This window comes from Diaporthe citri, assembly GCF_014595645.1.
Source record: "Diaporthe citri strain NFHF-8-4 chromosome Unknown scaffold_6, whole genome shotgun sequence".
Taxonomy (NCBI): Eukaryota; Fungi; Ascomycota; class Sordariomycetes; order Diaporthales; family Diaporthaceae; genus Diaporthe; species Diaporthe citri.
The window spans coordinates 2431301-2447965 of NW_025064851.1; the positions used below are offsets into that span (position 1 = coordinate 2431301).

General features: G+C 57.6%; 4 protein-coding genes across 4 annotated transcripts; all 4 read right to left on the reverse strand.

Annotated features, from left to right (window-relative positions):
- INS49_012685 (uncharacterized protein) lies at window positions 1-3390 on the reverse strand (the record flags this gene model as incomplete). The annotated part of the gene is made up of 1 exon (XM_043173388.1): window positions 1-3390. One exon carries the CDS (start codon window positions 3388-3390, stop codon window positions 1-3), a length of 3390 nt encoding a protein of 1129 aa, XP_043022685.1.
- A 1422-nt stretch (window positions 3391-4812) lies between these two features.
- On the reverse strand, window positions 4813-6435 carry INS49_012686 (uncharacterized protein; the record flags this gene model as incomplete). The annotated part of the gene is made up of 1 exon (XM_043173389.1): window positions 4813-6435. The coding sequence occupies one exon, from the start codon at window positions 6433-6435 to the stop codon at window positions 4813-4815; it is 1623 nt and encodes a 540-aa protein (XP_043022686.1).
- An 88-nt stretch (window positions 6436-6523) lies between these two features.
- Window positions 6524-7660, reverse strand: INS49_012687 (uncharacterized protein; the record flags this gene model as incomplete). The annotated part of the gene is made up of 1 exon (XM_043173390.1): window positions 6524-7660. One exon carries the CDS (start codon window positions 7658-7660, stop codon window positions 6524-6526), a length of 1137 nt encoding a protein of 378 aa, XP_043022687.1.
- A 6086-nt stretch (window positions 7661-13746) lies between these two features.
- On the reverse strand, window positions 13747-15758 carry INS49_012688 (uncharacterized protein; the record flags this gene model as incomplete). The annotated part of the gene is made up of 2 exons (XM_043173391.1): window positions 13747-15002; window positions 15086-15758. The coding sequence occupies 2 exons, from the start codon at window positions 15756-15758 to the stop codon at window positions 13747-13749; spliced, it is 1929 nt and encodes a 642-aa protein (XP_043022688.1).
- Between the last annotated feature and the right edge of the window lie 907 nt (window positions 15759-16665).

Consider the following 16665-nt stretch of genomic DNA (forward strand, 5'->3'; position numbering starts at 1 on the left):
TCAAGGCCGCGATGCGTGCCAACGGCCCCGTTCGGTGAGTGGCAGCACAAGTGAGGGAAACCCTCCAATCTCGACGCTGCCGGCGATCAGGCCGTGCAGGAAGTCGCCGCGGTCGCGCCGGAAGTGGCCGGTAGACACCGAAGCGGTGATAAATGGCAGGCGGTACACGATAGCCCTCGCGCCGCGCCAGCGCGCAGCTGACACCATGCGCTCTGCCGTATACTTGGACGTGGCGTAGCCGTATTCGTGGTCATCTTTGGAGACGCCGTAGCCCGCGTGTATGGGTAGCGTTGATACCGTAGAGACGTGGTGGAGCACCTTTGCGCGGCCGCGTGCGACCATACGGAGGACCTCGTGAGTGCTTATCACATTGGGACCTATGTAGTCTTCCACTGACCTCATCCAGTCCACCAGTGCAGCTGCGTGGAAGACAGCATCCACCTGGTCTGCTATGTCGTCGAAGGTCTCGGAAAGGCCGAGCAGGCTTTCCGACATGTCTCCAACCACAACGCGGAGCAGCGGAGCGTATACAGGCTTCCAAAGGTCATAGCCTGAGAGGGTTGCAACCAGCCGCTGCGTAGCTTTTTGAATACTGCTGGCACGTACTAGGCAGTAGGCGATGATTCCCATGTCCAGCAGTTCGTGTAAGATAAAGGCGCCTACAAAGCCTGTAGCGCCAGTAACGGAAGCAGGCTCGAGTCGCACAGAACACTCGCCTGCCGTCACGTTGTCAAAAGTCAGGTTTGGGTCGACACAGCCCTTGCAAACTGCTGCATAATCAATGCTCGTGGTGCTAGTCGTCGAAGTAGGAGGAGTCGCGCTGCCGGACGCTGGCTCGCTGGAATCGGCCAGTGACTCTTCCTGGAGCTGAAGCTGCGAGAGCAGGTTCTGGCTGAGAGACATCAGATTAGGCTGGTCGAGGATAATGCTCGCGGGCAAGGCCAAATTAGTCAAAGATACGAGTTGGTTCCGTGTCAAAACCGCCGTCAACGAATCGATCCCGATCTCCCTCAGGGGTAGGTGAACATCGACATCGTCTGGCGACGTGAATCCCAGAGTCTTGGCCACTGTCGCTCGGACAAGTCCCAAGATAATAGATGCGTGTTCCTGAGTGTTTGTCTTGCTCAAAGCCTCGCGCAGATCCCAGTCTTGGACATTTGTATCGACTTGGTTCTGGCCCCTTCCTTGGCTAAGCAGTGACTGCAACAGCGGAGGTATGCCGCCTATGGCCTCATAGTATTTCCGAAGCCGATCCAAGTCATATGCGGCTGCCACGTGAAGTGCACTGCCGCGGCGTACAGCCTGCTCTAGTAGTCCCAGTCCATCCTGCGAAGTGAGCGAGTCCAGACCGAGCTGGGCGTAGCGAGCGCGAGAAGTTTTGCTCAGTTGGGCCGCCATTCCCTCGCCTTCCCAAGCGCCCCATGCTATAGAAGTAGCCGGTAGATTTTCAGCACGGCGCAAGTAAGCGAGCGAGTCGAGAAAAGTGTTGGCAGCGGCAAAGTTGGCTTGGCTAGCAGTGCCCATGACACCCGACACGGACGAGAACAGGACGAAGAGATCCAGATCCATATCCTTGGTCAGCTGGTGCAGGTTCCAGGCGCCGTCAACTTTAGGCGCGAATACAGCATCGCACCGCGACGGAGTGAGGGCCGAGATCACACCGTCGTCTATGACGGCGGCCGCGTGTATCACACAGCGCAGAGGACGACCGTCGTTAAACAGAGAGAGGATATCCCGGACGCTGTCTGCGTCAGCTATATCACCGGCCACTATTGTAGCAACAGCACCGAGCTGGGCCGTCTCGTGGACGAGTGATTCGGATCCAGGTGCCCTCATGCCTCTACGCGAGACCAGAACGACGTCGCGGATGCCATGGGCCTCCACCAGCCATCTGGCCACGCGCTGGCCAATGCCGCCCGTGCCACCTGTGATGAGCACGGCTCCGTCTCTCCGGACGAGCCTTAGGTCGGAAGATTGCTTCTCGGGGGACCATGTCTCCACGCGCTGCATCCTTGGTATATAAACCTGCCAGTAGCGCACAGCGCACTCAGGCTCGGCTTCCAGCATGAGGCAATGCGCAAGTACTTTGAGGTTGGCTTCGCCCTTGCCCAAGTCGACCAAGCGCAGCCTCATCTCCGGGTGCTCGTTGCAAGCAGCTCGCCTCAGGCCCCATAACGGTCCCGCCCCGAGACCTTCGGCTCTGTCGTCGGTATTGATGCCAACGGCGTTCCGCGTGATCCACACTACCGGCGGAGCAGCTGTGTTTTGTGTGACTTCCTGGACTTGAGATAGTGCTTGTGCAGTCAAATCACGCGTCTGAATAAGAACATCATTATCCGAGTCCCATAAGCAGAGCAGGCCGTCCAGCCCGTTGGCGTCGCGGAGATGCGAGACAGTGAGTAGCTTTGCGCCAGCGGATGACAAGGCAATCTTTACTTCCTCGGCCCAGGTCACCTCACCTGCTAGGCAGAGTATCCCCCATACAGCACCAGGACAGAGAACGTCCACGTCTGCCCGTAGCCAGTTGATACCAAAACCAAACCTGCCCGCCTGCTGTTTGGCCTCGTCAACGCCAGCGCTAGTTTTGACTTCACTCGTGCCATGACCGATACTACTGTTGATATCCCGGAACTTGCCAGATCGGAAGCAATCCCGCTGGAAGGCGTACGTAGGCAGTTCGACGCGGCCACAACCGAACGTGTAGCTGCTCACGACGGCCATCTTGGGCGGGCTGAAGCGCACGTTCTCGGCGACGGCTTGCAGCTCTGCCAGGATTCCATCCATGTGATGAGAATGAAATGCGTGGGAGACGTCGAGCGTGGCCGACCTGCGGCCTTGGGCAGTGAAACATGAACAGAGTTCCTCGACGGCATTCACATCCCCGGAAGCAACCGTCTGTCTTGGCGTGTTATAGCTGGCGATATCAGCCTTGCCTTGCAGAGCCAGCGACTCTATCGCGGCAGCCACCTCGGCAGCGCTCGCCTCGAGGGACACCATCATCCCCTTGACGTCCAGCGCCTGCATCAGACGACCTCGGGCTGCCACAAGCCTACACGCGTCATCTAGGCCCATGACACCGGCGACGTGGGCGGCAGCCAGCTCGCCGACGCTGTGGCCGAGGACGATTTGCGGCTGCACGACCCAGCTGTCCCAGAGCCGCCACAGGGCTACTTCAAGCGCGAACAACGCGGGCTGGGCGTACTGTGTCCCCTGGAGCAGAGTTGCGGCCTTGCTATCGGCTTCGGCCCACATGACTTCCAGCAGAGGCTGATGCAGAAGACCCTCGAAGTGGCTGGCCAGCTCTTCCAGCGCCTCTCGGAAGACGGGGTAGTCTTTGGCGAGCTCCCTTCCCATTCCTGGCCACTGGCTCCCCTGGCCGGTGAAGAGCATGGCCAGGCGGGGCTCTTCGGTGTGACTGGCTGCACCTCCGGAGACGGCGATATCGCACTGCCCCAGCTGCAGCGCGTTGCAGGCCAGGTGTGTTGAGACCAGCGACGACGAACACGCCGTGTCAATGTGCTGAGGACATTATTCCAGGCCCATGCACTGGGCACTTGTTCAGCCATGTGCAAGCAATGCCACCCCTAGAGAAAATAGTCGAATGTTTGGTAGAGCTGGCGACCTTCGTATTCTAGACTTATGTAAAAGCCCCCGTGATGGCCGCTCGCGAGCTTGACTCGAGATATGCAAACACCAAAGAGAGATGTAACTAATGCCGTCACTTACCTTGAACACATCACACTCAATGGTCGCAGGCGCCCGAGGACGTTGTAAGCAAAGGGCAATTTGCAAGTACAGGAATACTATTATCCGGAGAACACCATCTTAAGCCGTGGTGGGCGCGTTCAGGTTGACTGCTGATTTGACCAGACTTGCAAAGCCCTCATCTCACTTGACGTGGCGAGAGGAATACAGACCCATCAAATCACCAGGATGACAAAACGTGGATATACCACTCATTGTGCATTTGTTGATATACCCTCCTATATTCCACAAGGTTTGCCGGCCCCCCTTCGGCTCCCAGCCCGCGGAAGTTTCCGGAGCATTTTGTGTCTCCAGGCCATCCGTCGCTCCCCCTCGATGCTGTACCCAAGTGTTGCTTTATTCCTTCAGTGTGAATTCAACTGAGCCTTTTGAGTATATCACTGTATTCTTATGTGCCTGATCCCTAGTTCGGTCGGTGGCCGTTGCCGAGATACAAGTATTGGATGCACACAATGTGTGATGTGTGATGGGGATGCAATAGTTCCTCAAAGATGTGATACAGTCAGACCTTCGCTTCCGGTCTCTTTCCAATTCTATCCCAGCCTATCTCACACTGTTCCATCGTGCTCCGATGATCCTGACCCTGAAAAGAAATTGAGATGGAAACAATGCATGCATTTTGCATTGGCGAAATCATCCCCTGGCTTCTGAATGTTGTGAAGTTGCAGTGGACATAGTGCTGTTGGCTCCCTATCGCTTCGGGTATGCCCTTCAAAGCTTTTGTGCTCGGCCGTTAAAGTGCTTTGCGAAACTTTTTATTGACCATTTTCGCTTGGTCATGTCAGAACGCCTCGCCAGTAGTCCCAAGATTGAAATGCAATGCCGACCCATGCAACGCTGAAAATACAATAAAGAACAAGATGAAAGAAGTTCCGAAAGTGCCTCGGTTGGTGATGGGGTATTTGAGACATAGAAAACAAGTCCACGTTAGTGGTGTCCAGTGATGCAGAGATTCTCCTCCGCTTGTGTCCTGAGACCATCCGCCATGTACAGTTGCTCATTACTTTCTCCCTCTCCTCCCGCGCCAGCTGAGCGAAAGTTGTTTTGTCACTCCGGTTTCTTTGGCTTCGTAATGGGTTCCGTCCTGTTACCGGTAGGGTCGTTCGCAGCATTCGGTTTGATCGTGGTGCGTCCGGAGATGGTCGCGCTCCTGACATGCTGGCTTAGAGGCAGCGAGTATTTCAGGACGCCCTTGACGATCAGGTCAAATTCATCCTGCAAAATTCTTTCCCAGCGCTCCGTGCCACCTATCGTACCATTGCCTGGCCCACGCAGCCTAACCTCGCCCGTGGAATCCGAATATCCGTGGTTGAAGAAGGAACCCTCAAACGAAAGTGGACTGTCGAGTTGACCAATCGTCCCAAGTCTCATATTAGGAGCCTTCTCATCCACTGGGCCATCAAACTCCTCCCCAGCGTGCGCATTGCCATTGTTCGAGTACCACCTTGAATCAGAGCCCTGGTGGTCGTCTGGCCTGTGCCATCCGCCGCCTGAGTCGGTACCCGCATGCGGCGACTTCGCAAACACCTCAATGTCTGCCTGGTCGATCGTGACGACCACCACGTTGGGGTTGTGAGCTTTGACCTCAATGTCGAATATCAATTCCTGCTCTGCGGCAACAACACTCTTGATGGCAATGAGCTCGACATCAGTGAGAGGCTGGGAGGTTGCGAACATGAAGCCGATGGCCCCGGACACAACAAGCAAGAGCATGACGGTGAGAACGAGGCAGCTAGCGAACCTATTCAGCACGGAAGGGTTCCTTCGATAGGTTTGCCCTTCGAGTGAGCGCAGCGTCACTGGCTGGCCGCGACGTGTTCTGCCCGACCGGGATGATCGCACGGATCCATGAAGTAGAGGTGTCCTCTCATCATCCGCTCCAGTGCCGGTGGTGTCGTCGAGGTCATAGCTGACCGCGTGCGTACCGCGCTTGCTAGTCGATGCTAGCCGGCCAGCGTTCAGAAACCTCGGGCTTGGTGGCCCAGATGGCTGGCGCGAGCTGTTGCTGTTGGTTGAGAATTTGGACCTTTGGGCTGTCGTGTTACTGATGTGGAAAGGGGCCTCGTTGTCAAACAAGGACGTGTGACCGTTGGTGCCGTTGCGGCCCCACCGTCCCAAATGATGGTGATGAACGCGACCTGTGCCTCGGGCCGAGCCTGCAGCACTACGAGCCGTGCCCTTGCCATCGTCTTCTGCCATGGCACTTTCGTTTCCACTGCTGTTGAAAGTGTTGACAAATTTCATGTTCCTCTTAGTCCCCGCGTTTGCAGCGGCGTTGTCCATAATGGTGGTGATGGAGCGCAGGCCGTTCCTGTCGACCTGGCTAACCATCGAAGTCGCACTTGGAGTTCTCGAGTGGAACCGTCGGGGCCGATCGTTATTGTCTGGAGGGTTAGAGTCATAGACAAAGGTCTCCTCAGAGTCTGAAGAGTCGGCCTCGTCGACAGCACTGGCGATTTTCGCCTCGAAAATGTCTGCCTTGGACGATGCTGCGCGAGATTTGGTTAGCCTGGAGCTCATACTGTTGAAGTTGTAGCTGCGAGTCACGGGCATGGAAGATCGCCGCGGACTCGAAACTTCGGACTTGACAACCGCATCATCATATGTACTTTGAGCACATGGTTTCGTCGGCGAGATCAGTGCATCCGTTGCCGAGGACACTGATCGCATTGACTGATGATGGCGAAGCCGAGGAACAGAGACGGTAAGTGATGAACATGGAGTCTCACCCGTGCCAGACCCAATATTTGGCTGTTTCCTACTCGGCCGTCTTTTCTTTCTTGGGCCGTATCGTCTCCGAGCTTGGCCTCGTCCTCAGAGTGCTACCTGTCCCCTCTTTCACAGCCACAGGGGCGAGTGAGTGTTGCGGTATCGAGGTCACGGTCTCAGTTTCCACGGTCATGTGCTGTACGGATCCTTCCGAGGGTTTTGACTTCTTGGTAGACGCGCTGGATTGCCGAGACTTCAAGGTCGGAGGCAAGCCGGCGGCCGTACGTCTCCTGTCACCCTTGACACTCCCACTCTCGCTGCTGCTGTCGTTGGTGGTAGATGGCGCCTGGGACTTTTCTGCGCCATGGACCGAAAATTCAAGATGGTCGGCTTGTGACCCTGCCTCCGACGCTGTGAGATCCTCCGCCTTTTCCGACACGCCCTCGCCTTCCTGCGGTGATGCCAAGGGGCTAACCTCTTCTACGGTTTCTAAGGCGGTCGTACTATTGCTGCCACTGGCACCCCGTGCGGGCGTCCTCGTACCAGGCTGCAGGTGGGCCTCGTCAGCGTCATTGTCGCTCTGGCTCGATTCCTGTTGCTGCGGAGGTGGCGGTGGAGGTGATGAGCGCTGGACCTGGATCGCGGGTGGTTCTAGTTCACCCTTGCGTGGCGGTGGGAGATTGGGACGGTTCAGCATGGCCGTAGGGGGCGGAGAGCGTAGCCGCGGAGAGACTGGCCAACGTGGACTCTCTTTCAAGTGCTCAGCCGTGACGGGTGATCTTTGAGGAGCTGCGACACGGGCAGTCGCATCGGTGTTGACTGGGCCCAGGCTCGGCGTTGTGGTAGACGATATCTTGCCACCGGCCGGGGCACTTGTTGGGGCTGCTGTTTTCGAGTGTGTTCGTTGTGGACTAGTTTCTTGTGAGCTGCTCTTGCGTGACCTCGTGCTGCCAGCTGCAGAAGCAGTCCTGGGGGCTCCCGAGCGTATCGGCGCGCGGCCCGGGGAGGTTTCACGTGAGGCCAGCGGCGAAGACTTGGAAGTGGACGTCTGCGTTGGTGGCTGAGACGTCTGGCTGCTGGTATCGCCCTTCACTGTGGAGGCGCTCGACGACTCGCGGTTGAACCGAGCTGGCACATGGGCATTGGCAGCCGCGGGCTCGGCCGCACTGGTGGTTGTCGTGTCCATCTTGACGACAGTGCTGGTCGGTGGGTGCGAAATGGCATTCGAGGGAGCCCCAGAGAATGGCTGGGGGAGGTGGTGAGGAACGCGGGCTGGTATAGAGTGTAGTTGTGTCTCAACTCGCTGGATAGGTTATGATGTGTCGAGGCGGATCAATCATGATTAACTGCAGCTGTGAGTGGCCGGGGCGCATGTATCGTGGCCGATCCTGATTCCTCGTTGTAGACCAGCGTGTCTCGCGTCGATCGTGCCGTGCCGTACCCAGTTTGACAGCGACTGCGGGCCAATGAAGTGGTGGCAGACAGGTGCAGGAGGATCCAGGTTGGATACCCAGATATCCACGCTCGAAGGTGGGCAAAAGAGGCTGCAAGAAAAGGAATGCCCGCTTTGCAGGCAGCCAAGCAGGCCGTGGGTTTTGGCAGGAGGTGGTGGCCGTGGTCGTGTCCGCGAGATGGCGGGTGGTGAGGTCACTCCTGGGCCTAGATCCAAAGCTACCGCTGCTGTGGTCGACGGATTTGGGGAACGTTGGAGAGAGGGATGGATGCACGAAGCGAAGCGCTGCGCTGCGCTGCTATGCTATGCGATGCGATGCGAAGTGTGATGCAGTAGTACCTAGGTATGTTACAAAGGCATGAAATGCCACCCGGTGTGCTCTTTGTGTGTCCGTTGTCTCTTGTGTTTCCGTAGAATAAAGTCAAAAAAAGGGGTGGGATCTGGTGGTGGTGGTGGTAGTTGTAGTAGAAAGAGCGTTGTGTGGATGTTGCGAGGGACAGTGCAGTAGTAAGTACCATGAGAAGTCGACTACTGTACGGTAGGGTGGGATTGGGGGGGAATGGGGGACGGGGGATGGGGCATGGACGGACTGGGTCCCGTCAAAAAGATGATGTCGATGGCACACTGGCACCTGGGCTGGCTGTTACATGGTGCAGTAGTCGATATGTACTGTAGGTAGGTAGCCAGGTAGTCCAGCCCTTCCAGGTATAGGCCTAGTCTGTCCGTAAAGTACTTGCCTTGCAGGGGACTGGCAGCCGTTTCTGCCCTGCCGGGTTTGCGGGCCCAAGGTACGGTGAGGTACAGGCGTGGGTACGGCATGGGGGACGGAGATGTACATGGGTCTCGGTGCCAGAAGGTGTGTACCTGGGTTCCTTGGCGGTGCCCTAGCACCCGTCTGACCGTACCTACGGGAGGTGGTCCAGGTACTGTGCAGTAGGTGCCTCCCTCCGTTGCCGAGGACATGTTCGGATAGGGCGAGGCAGGGCCGCCTTCTCGACGTCTGGGCTCCTCTCCCCTGCTGGCTCGGAAACAGTGAATGACGCGCCTCTTTCTGTGTCTGTCACTCTGTGTGTGTAGCACAATCCGGCTGCCGAAAACGGTCGTCTAGAAGGCCGGCTGCCTGCGTAGGCAACTGAAGCCGCACGGCAGCCCGACCCTTGCACCGCTCTGAACGTCCTGAGCAAACTCCCGTTTCCTTTGAGTCGGCATGACTGGCCTCGGTTACCACTGTGTACTTGTCGCGTGCTGCTATCTGCAAGTCAAAAAACTCTTCCCACAAAACACGACGAACTCTATCCAGAGCCCACATCCCATGGAGACCAGGCGCAGCAAACATTTCCCGGTTGCCATGGGCCACGGCCCACGGGCCCCGAGAGCTCTTCCTTGCCTCACGCCTTGACGATTGAGGCACTGTGTCAGAAAAGCAGGGCTGTTGGGACATCTGAGCACGGGGACCCTTCGTATCGACAACGTCCAGCTTGGAAGGCGGGCCAGTGATTGATTCCACGGGCGTCTTCTGGCGTGGTCTGGCATGGCATGCCATGGAATGGAATGGATCGAGTGGGACAGAAGTGGTCATCACCCGTCAGCTACTCCCGCCCGACGTTTCGATCCGGGCCTTGCTTCGCCTCGCCGTAGTCCACGTCCTGCACTGCACTGTACTCGCTGCAGGTAGCAAGCTGGCAGGCAGGCCGGCAAACAGGCAGGCAGTCGGTCTGCGATGCGACGCTGGTCTACGGAGTAAATCCTACAGCACACGGCAATGGCAGAACGCCAGGTATGGTTCCTGGATCCTGCGGGCCAGGGTGGCTGAGATGATGACCCGAAAGGTTGTCCACTGGTAGCTATTCTGCGTTCGACTCCGTCTCTCGGTGACAGAGTTGGCTGGCTGGCTGCTGGGACCAAAAAAAAAACACACACAGATCGAAACGGAGGGCACCGACACTGATACAAAACCGCCACCGGCATAAACATCGCTTAGACCCGTGGCTTGGGCGCCGTCTCATGTGCCTGTCCGGTACTCACCTGGTACCCAGCCAACGGCACCATGTTCCTTTGTGGTTGGACGTCTGGCTGGGCTGCTCCCTTGTGCGGACAGAGGTGCCGGACGTTTTCCTCCCTCACCACCCAGACCATCCGCCTTGTGAACCCCTGGCCGTCTGCCGCTTCCATTCCCCTTCTATTGTGCTTCTGCGCTCCACACACCCCTTCGTGCCCAAATCTCCTGATTTGAAATCGCAGCGCCTCGGAAGGTGTCTGTTGGTACTGTTTGACACCCAAGCGGAAATTATACCTCGCTTCAGTCTCACTCCCGCTTGACCTTCCCGGGGTCGGCACGATACTGAATGGCGATGTCAGCGCTCAAACGACCGCCACGATCACCTCAGCGCTTCAAGATCAAAACCCCGAAGTGAGAGCCTCTTTTCTGCGTGCTGCATGATCGGTAGGTTGCTGTGCCTGCGAGTGGCCAGGAACAATGTAGAGAGTGTGTGCGCAGGGGCCCCAAAATAACTCCCCACCGTCAGCACTGCCGTGGCAGCGTGGCAGTCGTGGTAACAACGGCCCCGTTAACACAGCCGCCAGGGGACTATTCCTAGACTTCAGGAACACTCAACATGCAGCTGGCAAGCTGGAACGGTGCCGAGGGTGTCCCCATCAACCAACCAAACTCGTCTCACCCGCCTGGGGTGTAGGGGCACAGCAGGCCAGCCTCGAAACGTGGCAGCCTGGCAGTTCCCAATTCTCCCTCTGATGGATGCCATTTTGCCAGAAATACAACCCCTTCTGCAACTGCACAGGCCTGTCTGCCACGGCTCACAGATCGATCGCCCAAGCCCTGCGAGACGCACGCAGGTTACGCGGGGGAGCATGTCATACTGCAGTCAGATAGTCCTGCTAAAAGGCGGCACAGATCTTCATCATTGCGACAAAAGCCATTCGCATTCCTAGACGATCTGCCTCTATTCCCTCACTGGCCTGCTGGCCCGACCCGAGAGGTGGTGGCTTGATCAGCCCCGAGACATCCGGGAGGATGTGAATCTGTTGAAAATCTCTGCACCGTTTCTCCAAAGTGGTAAACGGCACGCTGGACATCAGAGCCTTTTTTTTCCTGTTCTGGTTTTGTGCAAGTAACGAGGTCTCCACGCCCGTTTGGGACGAGGGGAAGCAAAGACCGCCCAGTGCCCCAGACAGTGCCCCAGTGCCCCAGCGCCCCAGCGCCCTACCATCCAGGGCTCCAGAGGTCCCGGTGGGACCCTAGACGATTTCTTCTCGGCCCTGCTAGGGGAAGGCTTCCGGCAGGGAAACAAAACAAAGCCAGGGAGGAGTGGGAAAAGAGGCTTCAATGTAGCGGTAAGCAGCGGCTCTCATGGGCGGGTGGAGTGCTCGCAAGTCAGGGGAAACCGAAGCCACCGGCGGAGTGACACGTGGTGACGGGGCCGGGCTGTTCAGGGTGCTGCAGGGCTTTGTGCGGTATGGACTGAGTAGCGGACGTCCGATAGCTTCACGTAGATATCTATCGTGTTATCTATCAACAAAGGACATTGCAATTCTCTGTGTGTGGGCTGCAGTCCCGAGTTCCTCGACAAAGATTATCGTGAAGCAGGCTGAGAGGTGGGCTGGGTGCTGCAGGCTTGATAATCGCTGCAGTCGGAAGCCTAAAGGGTAGACTGCTTGCTCGGCCACGTAGGTAGGTCACAGCACCAGGCAAAAAACCAGGCAAAGCCGAACGAATATTCCATGTGAATGAACGAACACGCACCATGATCGTCCGGCCAGCGGACCGACGAGAAGGCAGATGCCGTCTCACATCATCTCACCTCATCTGACCTGTCTATCTGTCTGCTGCCATCACCGGCACACACAAGCTTCTCCCTTCGCACGAGCCAGCCGGACCTCGCTGGCTCGATGGACCTGACAGCTCACCGTCCACGGCCTGGCGCGCTCGTCTCGTCAGTAGGCCCCAGCCGTCCGTACGTAGCGCAAGGTCCCCCGGGACATCTTGCTTTCCTCGTCCAACTGGCCTCCTCGCCCATACCGCTTCAGCTCAAAAAAGGGGGCCCACGATAGGACCACCATCGGTCCAGGTGATCGGGAACGCCAGCGCGCCACCTCACAAAGCCGATCGATCTACCGTGTGTGCTGCCTCTGCTCTGCTCTCGCTCTCAGCGCAGCAAGTAGGATGTCATAGCCTAGGCCATGCCCGTCCAATAGAAGACGACGCTTGCTACAGGCGGGCGGCCAAGTGTCCCCCAATCCCCAGGATACCGGGTCTCCCATCTCGCCTAGCTCGCTCTCTCCTCGGGGGTAGGAGTGGGGGGGGGGGGGGGGCCGTGGCCCGGATTGTCATGAGGTGAGCCCGAAATGGGTTGGAACACTACACACAGACACACAGACGTGCGGGCTAATAAACCAAACTTGCATCATCGCATTGGCGACCGCCCGCCCGGGTACGACAATCGTGATCAGCTGCGCAGGAACCCGAGATTCTGACAGGCTGGCCCCGTGGGAATGGGCTGCGGGCTGCATGGGCCCAGCCACTTATCTCGCCCGTCTGTCTGTTGGGTTGGTCAGCCCCGTCGGCCCCCTTTGGCTGGCTGCCTGGGCCTTTTTGTGTTCGCGGTATCGTGCCAGTGGGACAAAACCACACCACGCACCCGCCCACTACACCCGACCCGACCCCCCGTGTTTGCTCCTGCTTGGCCTGATTTTGGCGGTGGGAAGGGAAGGGAAAGAAAAAACACCCCCACGCCCCGAGAAGGTGGTGGGACAGCAGTCAGCAGTTGTTAGGGGTGTGGGAAGGGTAAGTTTGTCTCATCCGGCAAGCAAAGCCAGCCAGCAGGCGATGGGAGAGACAATCTGCCTAGGCGCAGCATGTGAGACAATACAGGCAAGATAGATTAGTCGGTGCGTGTCGATAGGCAGGTTGCAGCCGTGAAATACACAGCTAGAGAGATAGAGAATCGGATAGGTGGACGGATGAACCAGACAAGTCCCATCGGTTGTCCTTCTATCTGTCACGTCAGCCCGTCTGCCCTTCATATTCGCCAGCAGGCTGACTGGACTGACCACATTTTCACGGAAGCTTGTGCGACGGGAAATCATGTCCCTTTTCAGATGCTGCCTGACACTAACCTGCTATGTAACGTGCTCTCGTCGGACCTCAACCGCGGCTCAAAGTAAGCACGGAGCAAAACCACCGTGGCTCAAGGTCGCCGTCATGTGGCCTCGGGCCGTGTGGCAGACGTCACTGTCGACCGTCACGATTGGAAAGGGAGGACAGGGCCAGTTCATCACTGGGAATACAATGACTGTTTGCATGCCGTTCCGATTACACTACTTTCGCTCTCTCGACCCAGGACTGCCGGGAGCGCCTGGATAATGCCCGGAAGATCTCCTATTCTACCTAGTCTGTGGTGCTGAAATGCAACTATCCAAATGAGATGGGGGAGGCTATCCTGACATGAGGTGCCTTGAGGGGGGTATCCTATCCTGCGACAAAGACAACAAAGACAGTCCGTGATACTAGACGTATATTGTGGACCGACACAGGATGTTTGTAAGAAAGGAAACTCCAGACAGTGTGGCCCTGATGCAATGTTGTTGTCCAACCCAAATGTATTAAGCCCGACATGGAGACCAAACACTTCCGACCAGCTCCAGCCTGGTCAAAGCCCGCGCGTTTTCTGTTCTGCATCACTAGCTCTCGACGCGAATCGGGCTTGATGCTTCTTCTATTCTGTTCGTCCAATGTCATTTAGCAGCGTATTAACCCATTTTCAATATCATAATGTGCCTCGTAAGCCTCGGCGTGGGACGCCCTACTCCCTGATCGCCGACTCCCTCGGGCTCACAACCTCCTCTTTCTTTGCGAACCAGCCACCGATCCAGCTCTGTCGCTTGTTTGCCGCGGCCTGCGCCTCGTTGTTCTCCTGCACCAGCCTAAGTGGGCGAGGCTTGTTGCCCGCGTCGAACTTCTGTGTGACCTTCTTCTCGCGGGGCGGGCTCTGGTTTGGCGTGCTGCTGACCGTATCCTTGTCATTCGTCATCTGGGACGACGAGTCGCCGCTGACGCTCGACGTCTCTGAGCGCATACCGGGGAAGTTGCCAGGGACAGAGCTGGCCGTGGCACCAGAGGTGTTGCGCTCACGCTGCGGCGTGCTAAAGAAGGTCTGGGAGTTCCGTGAGATCGGGGACAGGGGACCGTCTGGCCCCTTGTACATCTGGTTGACAACAGAGGCGGCCCCGGTGATCTGCTCGCTCATGGGCCGCACACGCCGCGTGGACTGCGAGCGCCCCATCCCGATCGGAATGCTAGGTGCCGTGTCGGGGTTGGAGAACTGCGCGAGATTAGCGGCGGTTGGCATCACCGACATGGGCCTTGGTCGGGGCTTGGTGGCCGCTGGTGGGTTGGAAATCGCCATGGACTTGGCCCGCTGCAGCACGGAAGAGCCCGAGGCTTCCTTGGGTGGTGGTGGCAGGTCTTTGTTGGTATCCGGCTTGGCCCCTGGCTCGGTCTGATCGAGGATGTGCTCGAAGTCCTGGTGCTGCAACAGGCGCTCGATGATTCTGTTAATATAAAGCGTCAACGCCTTGTTCTGGTCCTTCATGGACCGCACATCGGCTTCGAGTCGGCGGACGGTATCATTCTGTTCCTCTCCGTCGGCAGCGTCGCCGAGCTCGTCAGCAAGACTGGCTCCGCCGGACTTGCCCTCGAGAGCGGCCAGTGCATCGTCATTGCTTTGAGGCCCGCCCATGTAGCTGAAGTCACTGTTCTTGAAGTCGCCGTTCAGGGTCTTCTCCTGCAGCAGCAACTGATAGCTCTCATTGTCCTCCATGAGACGCGCGTTGGCCATGCGGGTCTCCATGAGGAGCTTCTCGACCTCCTGCAGCCTGCCGCCGCCGCGGTTCTCGGACTCGACGAGCTTGATTTGAGCCTCTGCCAGTTCTAGACGCAGAGACTCAATAAGCTTGTCCTTCTGCATGACGAGTTTCGACTGGTTCCTGGAGTCGCTGCGCTGCAGAGATGCAGGCGGTGCAAAGCTGCCCCCTTCGATACCAGGGGAGGTTGGGTTTACTGATTGGGGAACTATTAGCACCTTTCCCGGATAATCAAGGGTCGGCAACGGGTGGATGGGCCTCTGCTGTGGTGGTACTTACGGGACCTTGTTGACCGAACCTCGTCATCGTTGTCCTCTTTGCTCATCTTCTGGTTGAGAGAGTCCTTCAGTCGAGCGATGATCATTTGCAGCTGCTCCTCGCGATTTGACATTTCCTCCTTTTCCTTGACCATGGAGGAGCGCTCTGCCTCATAAATGGCCTCCATCTCTCTGATCTTTCTGGTGGCCTCGCGCTGTTCGTTCTGCAGAGCCTCGATCTGTTCCTCGTGCTCGTGGCACTTCTCTTCATATTTGACTTGCTCGCTGACTGTCTCGTCGAGCCTGGACTGGAGCACCTCTGCCTGCTTCCTGTAGTCCTCGGATGTTGTCTCGGCCTTTGCTAGCCTGTCCTTGAGGTCATCGAGCAGTGCGACCGTCTCGGCACGGGCTGCCTCCTCAGCCTCGACAGTGGCAGTGTTGCTGGCGGGGCCGTTGGCGCTCGCGAGGGGCGACTCCCGCCTTTGTCCTGCAGCAGCGCGGGCGGAGACAGGTGTGCCTGATCGGAAAGAGCGCGATCTGGCATGGCTTTGTGTGCTGCCGCCTGCAGCAGCGGCTGAAGAGGTGGGCGTGGAAGAGCGAGGCGTGGCACGCGAGGGCGTGGGGGACGACGAAGTCAGAGTCGAATTTGGGTCCCGGCCCGTGACAGGCGGTTTTTTGGCCGCAACGGTTGACATGATGTGGTTGTGTGGATGTTATCTCGTTGTTGATGTTGTGTTTCGAGAATGTCTCGGCTGGGCTGAAGAGAAAGAAACAAACAAAGAGTTAGAGAAACACGCTAGGTATCGCGAGTAGCGGTTATAACAGGAGTTGCAGAGCGCGGGCAATGCTTAAGCAAGATGCGGTGAGAGAGGTGGTCCGTACCTACGCTCCTCTTCTCTGGATGCTGTCAAAGTGGATATCCGGTTGGGAGGATGGGATTGCGACTAGCGCGATGCCATGGGGAGTTGCAGTGGGCAGCGATTCGAAGATAGAGATGCAATTGTGGGTGCGGACGGGGGGTCTGTCTGCCCTGTGTGTGAAGGATGCTGGAAGACAAGATCTGTTTGATGTGGTTTGTGTTGAGCATGCGTGCTCAGCAATGAGGACTGGATTCTGGAAGACGCAGGTGGCGCTGGCAGGTCTCGAAGAACGCGATTGACTCGATGCAATCCAAGACAGGCACGTCGGATCAGCAGAACACAGCAGAGCAGAGAGCACAGTAGAGTTGGGGCAAAGCGGAAGCGACTTGGGGACCTTGGGGATTCCGGGAGCAGCAGCGCTAGCACCAGTGGCTGCACGTCCAGGCCTGGGCAGCGATCGGCAGAGCAACCAGTCGTGCCAGGGACAAGAGCCTGTTAGCGCCGTGTTAGGGTCTACGGGCGAGCTGGTATGGGCTGCATAAACAGAAGGGAGAAGCGAGTGGGTTCCTCCGTCTCGGCACTCCCCCAACCGCAGGGGGTCAATTGGCCTGTGCTGTTCCACGCTGACATCCCACTCACCTGGTCACCTGGAGGGAGAGTCCAGAAAAGCGCTCTGCCCCTTTTCCTTTCCAATCAGGAGCGCGAACAACCGAACAACATATCATTTTTTTTAAAAGTTCTG